The sequence below is a fragment of the Canis aureus genome, chromosome 17, assembly GCF_053574225.1.
Source record: "Canis aureus isolate CA01 chromosome 17, VMU_Caureus_v.1.0, whole genome shotgun sequence".
Classification (NCBI taxonomy): domain Eukaryota; kingdom Metazoa; phylum Chordata; class Mammalia; order Carnivora; family Canidae; genus Canis; species Canis aureus.
This window is the reverse complement of record NC_135627.1, coordinates 1,220,378-1,235,747: the sequence shown is the minus strand read 5'-3', so window position 1 is coordinate 1,235,747 and position 15,370 is coordinate 1,220,378. Positions and strand designations below refer to the sequence as shown.

General features: G+C 39.4%; 1 protein-coding gene across 3 annotated transcripts in view; it reads right to left on the bottom strand.

The window, feature by feature from the left end:
* The window catches only part of TUBGCP3 (tubulin gamma complex component 3), a 76,893-nt gene that overhangs the window by 37,306 nt on the left and 24,217 nt on the right, over positions 1-15,370 (bottom strand). For all 3 annotated transcript variants that reach the window (XM_077854922.1, XM_077854921.1, XM_077854920.1), the window contains exons 9-11: positions 14,959-15,027; positions 14,491-14,623; positions 12,763-12,929 (exon numbers count right to left, since the gene is read on the bottom strand). In XM_077854922.1, coding sequence (XP_077711048.1) covers positions 12,763-12,929; positions 14,491-14,623; positions 14,959-15,027 — 369 coding nt within the window. The remainder of the gene's footprint in view (positions 1-12,762; positions 12,930-14,490; positions 14,624-14,958; positions 15,028-15,370) is intronic.

The window sequence follows — 15,370 nt, the reverse complement described above, 5'->3', positions numbered from 1 at the left end:
TCTTTCCCTCTGAGCTAGGACGCCTCATCAGAAACTCTCGCGGTCATTAATTTTATGAATAGATTAAAAGGGAAGAAAGTTGACCAGGTCAAGAGAGGCTGAGGTATTTGGTAACATCTTTATTTCCCAGCTTCCAATGGTGTTCTATCATCATGAACATGGAGTTATATGCATCTGTGTTCCAGTCCATACACTTATTATCCTTATTGGCACTCCAGGTTTCCCATTCTGGGATGACAGGAGCCTCTTCAAGCTAGCTGCAAAGTCCTTTAGCCTTGACCTTTAGTCTTCCTTGCTTCTGGTATGGAAGATGCACTAGGCTCATCTTCCTTCTCCCCTAGACCAAGAATCGGCCACTCACCCAAGGAGCCCTAGGTCATCTTAGGGAGAAATGGCATTTGAACCAGAACCTCAGTAGTTGGTACTGTTTTAAGTTAGAAGCTGAATGGTCTGAGACTCAGCACTGACCATGTGACCAATAGCACTCAGCTCCCTAGCAGGACTGTAAAATCCACTGAAGTCATAACATACCTAAAGTCCCTCTTTGGTCATTCTTACATAAGTTCCAAATCACCAGGTGAACAACATACAACCCTCGGGAAAGTATATCCACAGAGACAAATGTATTTAAAGAATTTTAAAATATTTGTAGTAATTATATAACAATATAAAATTAATGGTTTCCTAGCAAAACATAACCAAAATTTATTTACCCAAGGAGAGAACTTAAAATCAGAAATGTAAAATGCCTACTTCACTTAAAAAAAAAAAAAAAAAAAAAAAGACATTGTTACATTGAGGTATTCTAGACCACAGAAAGATACACAGATTGCTTGAGTTTATTTTATGGATCTCTATAACACTAGCACAACCTTATAAAAATAATACTCAAAACGGGTGCCTGGGTGGCTCAGGAGGTTAAGTAGCCGACTTGATTTCAACTCAGGTCACGATCTCAGGGTCCTGGGATTGAGCCCTGCATCAGGCTCCAGGCTCAGTGTGGAGTCTCCTTGAGGATTCTCTCTCTTTCCCACTGCCCTTTCCCCTACTCTCTCCCTCTCAAATAAATAAATCTAAAATAATAATAATAATAGTAATACCCAAAATGGAAACTACAAGCCAGTTTCATTTGTGAATATAAATGAAAAAATTATGAATATTATCCTTGCATTACTGGAGTAATATATTTTTGGCCAGGGTACATTACACTTTCCAATACACTACTAAAAACAAAGGAATATATAACAAATTATAAAATAGTATCATGTAGTCATTAAAACTAAAGTTCATTCTTAACTATCACAAACTGAGAACTTATTGGAAAAAAAAAAACAAAACAGATCTTGTTCCCAGGGGAAAAAAAAAGAATATATCCACAAAATACACTTTTATGTGCTATACAGCAGTTTCAGAGATCATGCTTTATAAAGCCTTGGTACAGAAGAATAAAATTTAATAGCATGGAATTTTCATTATTAAAAAAAAACAACACCTTATTTGGTTAAAGCAGGAATGCCAAATCATATGCTTCAGAAATATATTCAATGAGGGCTGGAAAGGTTTTTCTCATTGTTCACTTTAAATTTTAAAAAAAGTTAAAGGGTTACAAAATTCCAAGTATACACAGTGAAATGGACACAGAGAAATACAGAAAATATATTAACAGGTTATCTATTCATGATGAAATAGTAATTTCATAAAAATAAACTTTTTCTGTTAACAGGCTCAAAAATTTTCAATTAGTATTTTTAAATCAGAAAAAAATACTATCCAAAAGAACTAAGTAATTCAAGCCAATGAGTGAACATATGGTGACAGTAAAAAAAAAAAAAACTTTTCAGTAAGATCACTTTCCCAAGGCAATCAAAGAAAAAAGATATTTTCTTCTGTTCACAGAAATCTACTCCCAAGGATAAATATTTAAGGAAACAAAGTTTTTTTTGTTTTGTTTTGTTTTTTTTAATTTTTATTTATTTATGATAGTCACAGAGAGAGAGAGAGAGAGAGGCAGAGACACAGGCAGAGGGAGAAGCAGGCTCCATGCACCGGGAGCCCGATGTGGGATTCGATCCCGGGTCTCCAGGATCGCGCCCTGGGCCAAAGGCAGGCGCTAAACCGCTGCGCCACCCAGGGATCCCCGGAAACAAAGTTTTTAATGATGTTAACGTCTTATATTCAATCCTTGTTAAGTCAGGGCTAGATGATATCAATTACAGTCAATCTCCTTTGTAAGTAGATATTTGAATAAATGCCAATATTTTATGGCCATGAAGGTAAGAGCACTATCTGTATTTTCAATGCAAATTTCTTATTTTTAGGTATAAATTGAAATTATAAAAGTATTTATTGATTTTTATATTTTAGATTTTTAAATTTATATTCCCTAATTTTAAACACATAACTAGTGACTGCTTTGAGGAATAACTGGTCCTACTATAATGAAGCTATTATCACTTTGTAAGATATACTTCAATTATCGCTGACAGAAAATTTAAAAAATGTTACAAGCCCACCATGAGTAACCTGAAAGGTCACCCAATCATCACGCTATGATTGCTCTGTAGCCTACCATTCAACATCAGATGAATTGCATATGAATTGTATTTATGAGTTATTCACTTAAAGAGCTAGTTTCTACAAAAAAAACCCACTAATTTACCCTGATAGAGCGCAGTCAGGTTTTTATCAGTTTTTATCAGTAAGAGCGATAAGACTATTTTAAAAGATAAAAAACTCAGACAATTCAGTCTTTCGAAATTATGAAAGCATCACTTCATCTGAGGGCAAAGTTGTGTGCAATCACTCTCCCAGCAAACACCAAGAGGAATAGGTACACCCTAGCATTTAATTAATCCTCTGAAAAATATATAGTTATAGAGGAAAAAAAACCAAGGCCAGAACATAATTGCTTTTATTTCATTGATGCATTTTCCACTCAAGTTTCTTTGATTTTCACCATGGGTCAAACACAGAAAAAACAGAAGAAAAGTGACATAATTGTACCATGATTTCTCATTAACTGTTGGACAAATGCCAAGCCTCCCTACTAAAAACAGAAATGAGGAGGGTAATTTTCTGAGCAAGCAGCTTAGTTTCTAAGAAACAGATCCATTATTACACACAGACCCCAACTCCCAACTGTCAACAGGGAGGCACCTCCCCAGAGTTCCCACTTCTGCCACACCCAGAGCAGCTAAGGTGGTTCCAGACCCAAGGCGGGGAGACCGGAGGTGGTAAGACCCGAGGCAGGGAAAGATAACATCCAAGGCAAATGAACGAACCAGTGTGTCAGGGGTGGGGCACAGAGGTGACAAAACAATAAGATATTCTATATGGTAAACTTATAAATTCAGTAATTCTTAGCAAAGTTATAAAAGAAACAGAATAACAAGAGTGCCAATGCACCCACAGATATTCCCTAAAGCAGTCACTGCATTAATCTCTTGTTCATTCACTGACCTTCTAAGCCAAGGGTGTAGATTTTTAGAATCTTTTTAGAGCATCTAAGTAAACATTTAAGTAAGTTCGAAAATTTCCAAATTCTGCAAAGACCTTCCTTTTTATCTGTCCATCTTTTCTTGCTCCTCATTGAAGCCCCTCACACTTTGACAAGAATTATCCAAAGGCAAAAAATAAAAATCAAGTAAATTAACACCAACTCCGTTATTCTTACCTTAAACTGGCATAACTTGCTCACCTCAGTCACTGGGGAGAAAACCCATGGGGAGCTCCTGAAGGCCTAACGGATAGTTTCTCTAGGTGGCAGCAGTAAAACACCAAATGTTTTCATCCATACTGCTTTGTAATAGCCAAAAATAATTAGAAACGTTTCCCCAAATGTTGAAAGTACTTTCTAATCATTTACAATATCCGTAAATTCTTAGAGTGCTCTATTTTTGCCCACCTTTGCACTTCCTAACAGAAGATAAACAATGTTAAGCTGGATACCGGTTCTTGCTGGTTGGGCTAAAGGGTCCCATATTTTTTTTTTTTTTTTAAATTTTATGGGGTCCCATATTTTTACAACAATTCACAGTAAAATACCAACTAGAAGACCTAGAGACCATTTTTAATGATTCCATACCAGAAACCGCAAAGCTCAGAGGCCACCTTTAAGTTTTTTTTTTCAGGTAAAAAGAAACTCATTCTTGGGCTGTAGAACAGCCAAACCCAGGGCAGCTAGGGCAGGACACTGACTGACCACTGCTCAGCAGCAGGAGAGAGAGAATCCTTTCCAGAGAGCTTCCTGGAAGGACAAAACTAGACTGTACATGGCACAAGCTCTGAATAGCCAGCAGCAAAGAGACTAAGATCTCCTGCTCCTAGCAAGAGCCTAAAGCAAGAAAGTCAGCAAGGAGTAGACAGCTAGGTCAGGGGAGCCCTGGGTGGCGCAGCGGTTTAGTGCCTGCCTTTGGCCCAGGGCCCGATCCTGGAGACCCGGGATCGAATCCCACGTCGGGCTCCCAGTGCATGGAGCCTGCTTCTCCCTCTGCCTGTCTCTACCTCTCTCTCTCTCTCTCTGTGTGACTATCATAAAAAAAAAAAAAAAAAAAAAAAAGACAGCTAGGTCAGAGAAGGAAAGTCCAAGAGCTCCAACAGGACAGGCAAGGGCAGAAAAGGTTCCCAGTCCCACAGCCGACTGGCATTCCACCAAGCCCGAGGCAGGAGAACTGAAGCCTGATGTACAAGTTCACGTTTGTGTTAACTCCACAAGAAATGAGCTCCCACCCACAGCCTCATGGCCAGTTCAAAACTTTTCCTGGAGGTTTTGCTCTAAGGGTTCTCGAGCTGGGGTTTCTGATCACAGAATGCAGAAAGGGAAGGGAATTCCACTTTTACTGATACTAACTTCTATCTGAAATTTAGCTTGTCCTCCCATTATAAGTGCAAAGAACAAACACCAGTACCCATGACCGTCACCAGAAGAAATCATATACTCTCATCACCTGTTAAAAGCTGGTGCACAGACCTGAAAGTCACTCATCTTTCTTACTGAATGCTAATAAAACATATACCTATTACCGTATCACTAATTTAATACTAAGTGTCCAACTGTGGTTTCAATTCACTTTTCCCTGATAACTAATGTTTCGATTCTTTTCCTGTACTTACTTAAAGCCAAACTGCAGATGTCCTTTGGAAAAATCTCTGCTTTGACATGGTCTTTTTCTCAACTGGGGTATTTATCTTTTTGCTCGAGTCATGACGGTTCTTTATATATTCTGGATACTAGACCCTTCCCACATATATGATTTGCAAATATTTTCTCCCACTCTATGGGTTATTTTACTTTCTCAATAACGTCCTTCAACGTATATAAGTTTTTAATTCTGATGAAATCCAATTTATCTTTTTTCGTTGATTAAGCTTTTGGCGACATATCTAAGAAACCACTGCCTAATCCACAAATATTTACACCTATGTTAATTTCTATAAATATTACAGCTTTAGATGTGATATCAATCAATTTTGAGTTACTTTTTATATATGGTATGCAACTAAGGCCCAAATTCATTGTTTTGTGTGTAGATATCCAGCTGTCCCGGCACCACCTAATGAAGACTATTCTTTCTTCAATGACTGGTCTTGGAACACCTGTTAAAAATCAACTGAACAAAAATGAACACATTCATTTCCAGACTCTCAATTCTACTCCCTTACTGGCTGTCTATACTCATGGCAGCCAGTACCACATCTCTGAATGCTCTGCATTATAATATGTTATGAAATTAGGATGTGTAAGTCTTCCAACTTTATTCTTTTTTTCAAGACTGTGTGGCTTGCACTGCTATATAACTTTGAAGACCAGCTTTCCCATTTCTGAAAAAAAAAAAAAAAAAGGCCACTGGAATTTTGATAAGAGATTACATTCAATCTGAAATCATTTTGGGAACTGCTGCCATCTTAAAAGTATTACATCTTCTAATCCATGAACATGGTGGTGCCATTCCATTTATTTAGGTCTGCTTTCATTTCTTTCAACAGTTTTATGGATTTTCAGTGTGCAATTCTTCCACCCCCTTCCTTTAAGTTCTCCCTAGGTGTTGATTAGTTTTAACCCTAGCATACATAGTACTATTTTCTTAATTTTATTTTTGGATTGTTAATTTCAAGTATATAAAGATGTGACTGATTTTTGTGTGTGGCTCTTTTATACAGCTAATCTGGAAAACTTATTAGGTATGTATTGTGAACATTTCAGTTTTCTATATATAAAATTAGGTCATCTATGACAAATTTTCTTCCTTTCCAATATGAGTATTTTTGTTTCCTAACTGCTCTCCTGTCTAACTGCCTCAACTAGAGCCTCCAGTGTGATGCTGAGTAGAGGTAGGGAAAATGGAACTCCTGCCTTGCCCCTGATCTTGGGGACAGAGCGTATATCTTTTCACCAACATGATATCACCCATTAGGGTTTCACAGATATCTGTGATCAGGTGCAGAAGTTCCTTTCTATTCTTAGTCTGAGTGTCAAATTTCATCAAATGCTTTTTCTGCATCAATTGGGTTGTTTTTCCTCACTTTGTTAGTGTGATGTATTACATTGATTTTAATTACATTGAACCTTCAATCCTGAGATAAGTCTCACTTGGTTATGGTGTACAGTCTTTACCTTCTAGTCTATTTTAGTACTTTGTGAGAACTTCTGCATCTATATCCATAAAGGATATTGGTCTGTAGTTTTCTTGGGTTGTCTTTTTCTGGCTTTGGGATCAGAGTAATACTGGCATCACAAAATGAGTTAAGAAATGTTCTTTCCTCCATTTTCTGTTAGACTTTGAGAAGAATTAGTGACAACCTTTTATATAGGTGATAGAATTCACCAGTGAAGCCATCTAGTCCTGGGCTTTTCTTTACTGGAAAATTTTTGAGATTAAGGACTTTATCTTCTTACTTACTACAGATCTATTCAGATTTAATATTTCTCCAGGACTTGGTGTTGATGGTCTGTGTTTCTAGGAGCTCTCAGGTTTTATTATCTGGAAATGACTTCATTTCTCCACTCTTTCTTAGATGGCGTTTACGGGATACAAAATTCCTGAATGACAGTCTTTCCTTTCGGCATTTTGAACGTGGCATCCTACTGCCTACTGGCCTTCATGGTTTCTGAGGCGAGATCAGCTGTTCTAACCAAGGACCTTTTCCATGAGTTGTCCTTGAGTGAAAACTTCTAAGGTTCTCTGTCTTTCCACAGCTTGATTTCAAAGTGAACTCTTGTGGGCCTCACTGAGTTTTCCTACTTCAAGCTCCTCAGACCAGATAACCTGTTATCCTACCTGCAAGGCACTTATTTTCTTCTTCCTGCTCAAATCTGTTGAGCCACTAGAAAATTTTTTTTCTTTTAACTGAAAGTTACTATACCTTTCAACTCCAGTATTTCTTCTCTGGGTCCTTTTTACAATTTCTGTTTATCCACATTTTGTGCTTTCTTTGATTACAGAACAGAGCATTTCCTTATACAAGTATTTAAGTCAACTACTTTTAAAAGAGTGGTTATAAAGCTCATATATAGCTACTTACCATAACCAGACACTTGAAAAAATATGATTTTACAACTAAGTTATAACTAATTACATAGTTGAGGGAAAATCAGGCAGGAACTGAAGAGACGAAAATATCCAAATTTTAATGGTGTAAGGGTCAGAACACAATTGTGTAAACTACCAAATGCGTTTGGTAAATTTAATATTTAAAGAGAACCTTCCCAAAATTAAAGCCTTAAATGAACATTTATAAATGCATGGTTCAAGAGAAAACAGACAAGTTGAAGACGACCATAAGTAAGAGAAAGACCAGTGGGTATTCAAATTTTATCTAGTGCTCTTCTTATATTAATTAACAGCAAATAATGTACTGCATACTTACTATTTGCCTGACTCAACCCTCAGGCATACACACAATCCCATGAGATCGGCACTACTACTGTACATACAGAAAAGATGTGGAAGGTTAGGCTTGGAGAGAATAAAATACTCGCCGGGAGACACAGCCAACAGAAACTGAAGCCAACAGTCAAACCTGAGTCATCAGACTCCAGAACCTGAGCCCTTAAGCTCCACCCAACAGCTATAAAGCAGGTGAGTTCTAACAAGACCCACCAATGGGTGGTATAAGCCCTCTGGCATCACAGTACTAAACATGGAAAGCCCAGGGCACAGAATGTAATAAACTTTATGTCAAGAAGGATTAATTTTATTTTTCTTTAAGATTTTATTTATTTATTCATGAGAGACAGAGAGAGAGAGAGGCAGAGACATAGAGGTAGAAGCAGGCTCCATGCAGGGAGCCTGATGTGGGACTCGATCCCGGGATTCTGGGATCACGCCCTGAGCCAAAGGCAGATGGTCAACCACTGAGCCACCCAGGTGTCCCAAGAAGGATTAATTTTAGCTCAGTCAAAATGCATTTTTGAGAAATCCCGCCAGCAAAGCTAGTGAAGCAAGCAAGCTCATTTGAGGTATAAAGAACTAGCTGAGCAAAGTAACTAGCAAATAAAAAATTTACAAATCCTGAAGATCCTAAGGCCTTCTCTAACCTCAGACCTCCAACAGGAATACAATACAAAACCTTAAAAAAAAAAAAAAAAAAAAAAAAAAAAAGGATAAATCTGTACTACTAACATTGTAGTAAGGTAGTCTGAGGAGTATTATCTATAGTCCTTCTGACTTTTCTAGAAGTCTGAAATTATACAGAAAGAAAAATATTTAAGAAAAACTTTACCGGGATCCCTGGGTGGCGCAGCGGTTTGGCGCCTGCCTTTGGCCCAGGGCGCGATCCTGGAGACCCGGAATCGAATCCCACATCGGGCTCCCGGTGCATGGAGCCTGCTTCTCCCTCTGCCTGTGTCTCTGCCTCCCTCTCTCTCTCTCTGTAACTATCATAAATAAATAAAAATTAAAAAAAAATAAAATAAAATAAAACATTTAAAAAAAAAAAAAAAGAAAAACTTTACCAATGAGGCAAGATCTGAGATCAGTTTAAGTGATCCTCTGAATTACTAATCCTAATATTGTATTCAATAGGCAAGAATGCCTATGTAGTATTTTTTTAAGTAAATAAAACCTTCAGTTTGCCTTACACATATCTAATGCATAAGAGTTCTTCAATATGAGTATCCCAAATGTAATCTATTCCAGTCTTAAAGAGTTTGCTTTTGTCTTACCTCAGTAAATCAATGTTCAAAAATAGTAAAGATAACAGCCCAGAGGAAAATCAATTTGAAGTCTGTTTCTGATTCTATCTACATTTACCATGGATTCTCCGATACCACAATTAGTATCAACAAAATAAATGAATAAATAAGCCCAAATCACACACAAGGCAATCAATAAAGAATTGGTGGTACTTTTAAGACCTCTTTAAAAACACAGATGCATACAATGGATTAGTGGTATAATTAAAGACTACTTGAAAAATCTCATTGCTAGAAAATGCAAACTAATCTCAAGACAAAAGACAAAAATATTACAATTTAGAATTTAGGTGCTAAATTTTAAAAAGATAATTAGCTGGTTTGTGGCTCTATTAATTGGTAGTAATATATATGCCAGTAGGGTCCAAACAACTCCTATCCCAACCTCTGAAGAAAATCAGGGTCATGGAATCAACTGATTGGCAGCTATTCAAAAAGTTATTATCACCCAAACTCATATTATGATTTACATACTACTTATTGGGTGAGGAAAGAGGTGGAATTTTATTAATAAAAAGGGACAAGTTTTCATTTTTTTATAATCTTTCTTTTTTTTTTTTCCTATATAAATCTTTTATTTTTGAATGTCATTCCAGGAAATCTTGACTCAGTTCTATCTGGGAATGAGATAAAGTCCAATTTCAATAAGAATTCGGGAATGCATATATTTCCTATTAGGTGCTGAGCTCTGAGGCTCCATTTGTTAACCAGTAACACGACACAGAAATGGGCTGGCTTTTCAAGGCAGTTGTCTAACAACCAAATGGATAAGCTACTCTACATGACCCTGACGCCCAAAGGTAGACCAGCTGGTCTCAGTCAGGACACTGAGTAATTACTGAGAAAGTAGAATGTTCCTTGTTTAATGTTATGCTCACCATACGATAGGAGGATCTTGAAAGAAGCATGAGCCACAACTTAGCTTTTTAAAATAATCAGGCTAAAATATCACAAAAACTATGTATGTTCCTCTCAACAACAGGAGGTGTAATGAGCTTAGTGATAAGGAATAATACCAGTGAAACCTAAGAGATACAAGTCTAAATAATGTATGCAAACCTTAAGAAAACAAAGCAAAACAAATTAAAATCTTGACAGAAGGCAATTTTTATAAAATGCATACAAAAACTAAAATAATAAAATAACAATCTAAAATGCTAGAGATTACGTGGATAGCAGGGCAGAACCTGGGGTAGGTGCAAAATTCCTCATCTAAAAGACAGGAGTGGATTAAAGAAATTGGTTTATTCCTGACATTAGCATTTAGAAAAATACAGGTTAAAATAGGTTCTGAAAAACTTCAAAGTGACCATTAGTAAAATGAAAGCAGAATAGGTTTCAAAGCTTTCAGCTCATGTTTTTTTTTTTTTTTTTTCAGCTCATGTTTTTTAAAAAAGATAGCTTATTTAGCTAAAGAAACACAGAGCATAGAGGCCCCTGGGTGACTAAATGGTTGGGGTCGGCCCTTGGCTCAGATCATGATCCCAGGGTCCTGGGATCGAGTCCCACATCGGACTCTGCAGAGACCCTGCCTATGTGTCTGTCTCTCTGTCTCTGCAGAGAGCCTCCCTCTGCCTATGTGTCGGTCTCTGTGTCTCTCATGAATAAATATATAAAATCTAAAAAAAAAAAAAAAAAAAAGGAAATAAACAGAGAGCATATAAAAACCTTTCTTCTTAATCCATAACTTCACTGGGACGCCTGGGTGGCTTAGTGTCCGGGGACCAAGTGCTGTGTCAGACTCCCTACAGGGAGCCAGCTTCTCCCTCTGCCTATGTCTCTGCCTCTCTCTCTGTCTCTCATGGATAAATAAAATCTTAAAAAAAAAAAATCTGTAACTTGTGTGACCCCTATAAATATTTTAAAAAACTTTTGACAAAAAAAAAAAAACAAACTTTTGACAGACCTGACAAGTGGATTCTAAATTCACATCTATGTAGAAATGTGCAAAAACAGCATGGAAAATTATGGAAAAAGCCCCTACCAGATATCAAACTGTAAAGCTATGGTTACTTAATATTGATGAATAGCAAACAAAAACTTTAAACTCAGAAAAAGGGAGTCCAGAAACAGACTCAGGTGCACGTGGGAATGTGGTATATGGTAACCATGGCAAAACTAATATTGGGGGAGGGGCAGCAATCGAATCTGTGACTCTCTGCACTACTCTCACAACTTTTCTCTAAGTCTGAAATAATGTAAAAATAAACAGTGAAAAGAAAAATAATTTGAAAAATGCAATCACAGATGCATGATAACCAAATGTATAAAATCATCCCATGATTCAAGTCTAGAAAGACAGACAAACCCACCAGAAAAATGGGCAAAGCATAGGCACAGCAATTAGTAGAATAAAAATAACTGATAAACATGAAAAGCTGGTCAAATTCAGTAGGAACCAGTAAACCACAATACAGGAGTAAAAACCCTTCCTAGAACTCCGGTAGGAGTGCTACCCAGGTGGAGCAGAAACCTCAGAGGGCTGACTGCAGGGTGCTGGAAAGGGTAGGACCAAAATGGAAAGGCTGCATTCCCCAGGAGCAAGCAATCCCATCTCCTGGGACTGACCCTGGAGAAACTCACCAATGTGCACAGGCGGGTACAGAAAAGGATGTTCTTTTTGATGATGTTCAAAAGGTCTACACCTACAAAGACCATAACCTCTGTCAGCAGAAGAGATGCTACAAAAAGTGGGGTGTCTACATCCATTACGTGCAGTAACAAAGGACAACCATAACGCCATGGAGGAACTACCAGACACAATGAGCCACCTGCACCTGTAGGTGGCACCCAGTCCTTCAAAAGCACCCCCAAAGCCATCCTCTGCGGTTGGCTCTGCTGCCATGCATATTTTAAAAGCCACTGATTCCAGCACAACTGGTCTATCAGAAACCACGTGAGCACAACATGAATTTCATGACGGCTTCCATCAAGTTCATCCATCAGAAAGTAAGTGAGAGGAGGAAGCCATGACAGGAGAGCACAAATCACCAACACCAGCCGCCTCCCGCCATGGCCACAAGCTCCCATCAGGGCTTCTTCAAGGTAAATGCCATATTTGCTCCAGAATGCAAGGAGTGCTTAACCATTTAACGTGTGTCAACAGTGCTTGAGCTTCTGTGAAGTTCAGTGTCAGAGGACCTGTGGTCTTAACTGTAGGACTGAAAACACACATGCTGCTTCCAGCAGAACTCACTGTATTTCAATAGGCAAACGGCATATACACAGTAACTTCACTGAAACAGTTGGCACCTTAGTAAGTCCAAGTGAGTTTAGCTTAGTTGGTAACCTTGAGAAGTCACAGAATGCAATGCTGCCTCATGAGGTTAGGAGGACAAACTGGGAGCCCTGGCCCTAGCTTTGCTATAAACCTGGGCAGGAGTTTCCCACCATTAAAACCAGGATAATAATGTTCCACTGAGCACATACAGCTATACTGCTCAGCAGTACATGGCTTTCAAACCTCTGGACAAATACACATCGTTGAGTGAAGGGGAAACAGTTGTCCTGGAGCCCATGCCCCCCGCCCCACCCCGAGCCAGGTGTGAGGCTAGAATGGCATTCCTTACTTCATGGTACGTGTCCTCGAGCTCCCCATCGTAGATCCAGCGGTACAGGAAACTAAGCACAGGGTGTGACACCAAGCTGAGGATGTGCTGCACCAGCGACCTCACATATGGGTCCCCCGTCTTCGTGTATGCGTGCACGGCAGAGGCCAGCTCACCCCCCTTCCTTCCTGTGGAACACACATGGACAACAGGCAAGTTACTCTCCCGGGACAAACCGTTCACACCACACAAACCAAAATGCCCAAGGAATCAAGATGCAGTACATCAGTGTCCTATCACTCTGGGCATAGAAGTGGCAGTGAGCCTGTCACAGAACCAAAAGAGCAAGGGATGGCTCCCAAGTCATCACACATGCACCTGCCTCCCCAGGGCCACTCCTGAGCTTTTTGGCAGCAAAATTCTGGTTTGCTCTTCAAGCTACAGCATGATTTTCACCTTTCCTGACTGAAACACATGTTAAAATTCACACTAGATACTGCACTCCAAGATACAAAAGAATAGTCCTAAAACATAAAAGTTCTACAAGAATACTTGTATTTTACTGCTGTCTGTTTCCTTCCGGTTTTCTGTGGATGTCATGTGCTAGTCTCCACCCACTAAACTGCAGCGGCTGAAACTTACCGACTGAAACACCCTGCTCTATGTCCACAGTGCCCAGTATCCTGGGAGCACAGCTCAGTACAGAGTAATGGCAGTGACAAAAATCAGGTCCATAAGCACATGAAATTTTATGTTAAGAATGATTTTCTTAAATCGCTGAAAGAAGTTAGGGAAGGACTGATGTGGTCTGATGGAGGGGCACAGATGTCAGGCAGCCAAAGGAGCGGGAGGCCCAGGACTGGAGGAGCTAAGTGAGCCCTGGAAGGGGAAAACAGAGGAGTCTGGTAGGATCCCACGGGTGGGGGGCGTGGGGGGGTGGGGAGTGCTCGGCCTCGGAGAGAATGACACGCTCATGCACTGTCCTCCAAGACTTTCTCTTTGAGGGAAAATGCCAGGAGGTAAAAAAGATGCTAGGAGGTGAGGCAGGCAGGGAATGCACAGGTGGAATGGTGAAGTTGGATCCAGACATGCTGGAGTTCTGCCCTAGCATCACCGAGTTGGACGGTGGCAGCAGACATGGGACCATGACCTAGGGGCTGACCCCTGGCTTCTCACGTCTCACTCAGGCCTAATGATCCTAAGAGGTGGAGGCTGTCAGTGTTCAAGCATTACAGACAAAGAGAAAAGACAAAGAGGTCTTGGGCAAGGCAGAACAAACAGTGAGACAATACATTCAGAAAGCAACTAGAAATGCGGACCAAGAGCCTAGAAGAGGCCTCAGCCAGACACACATACTTGACAATGTGTAGCACACAGCTGGAGAGCCTGGATGTGAGCCATAACCTCACGAGGAGAAACCCCACAAGAAAGGCTGCTCAGTCAGAAACAAACAAAAGAGGCAGAGAGATGAACTGTTACAGCATCAAGGATCACAAAATCCTTAACACTAGACCCTCTTCTTTCTTCCTTCATTTCAACAATATACAAAGCTTCCGTAAATACAAAGACACGGGAGCCATGTTCACAACTGGTTGTTCCCCCCTAAGTTATCTATTAACTTGTATGTAACTGGCATACTTCTGGCTCTTCTACAAAAAAGATACAGGAGATCAGGCACAAAAATAAATGTGTGTGACGTTCTCTAAAACCTGCCCTGAAACAGAACAGGTCCATGAGACAAAGAACAACCTTGGCAGTGGTCCACCAGGGCCGCAAGAGTCTTCAGTCTTATCTTGGGGTCGTAAGTCCAAACCAGGAGGCGCCGGAGGGTCAAGCTATTCTCAAGGCCCAAATTCACACCCTGATCATCTTCTAACTGTAGCTAAGAAACAATAAAGACGGAATATTTAAGTACAAGTCACCAAATACATCCATCATTTCTTAATCCATGTAAAGTGAATGTAGAGAAGGGATCTTATAAAACTGAAGCAAGAGGTCCCTTCAAGCTATTAGTGATCTGTTTACAGGAGAGGTGGAACCCTGGCAATTAGCATTACTTGCCTCTCCTGAAGCTTTAGGGGTATCCAGACTGTACAAACAGTATTAGCAAACAGATTTTTTATCTTTTAATAGCAATAATGAAAAACCTTAAAAATTCCATATAGTTGCAGTTTTGTAACACTGCAAATCACAAAGAAATTAAAACATAAAGTTTACCTGGGAATGTAAAACAGAGAGCAATCGGTAGTACTCTTTTAGTTCCTGATGTAAGGCAGCACAAAAACTCTGCAGGAAAAAGTAGGTATCATGAGAGCACAACACAGTCCTCACACATCAACCCACAGGAACTGTGCAGGCACAGTGCTTTACAGCAGTTTGGGGTTCCGCATGACTTAAATTCTGGTTCTGTCAATGGTCTCCCCACGTTCAAGCACCACAACATCTATATTTATTGATGTTAGGAAGCTATTATCCCTTAGCAATGAACTTTGCAGAAAAGGAATGAAAAAATCAGGTTACAGCAAAGAGTGTATTTACTTTAGACAATAATCTTTTAAGATTATATTCCTTCTTGGGGACGCCTGGGTGGCTCAGTGGTTGAGCATCTGCCTTCAGCTCAGGGTGTGAT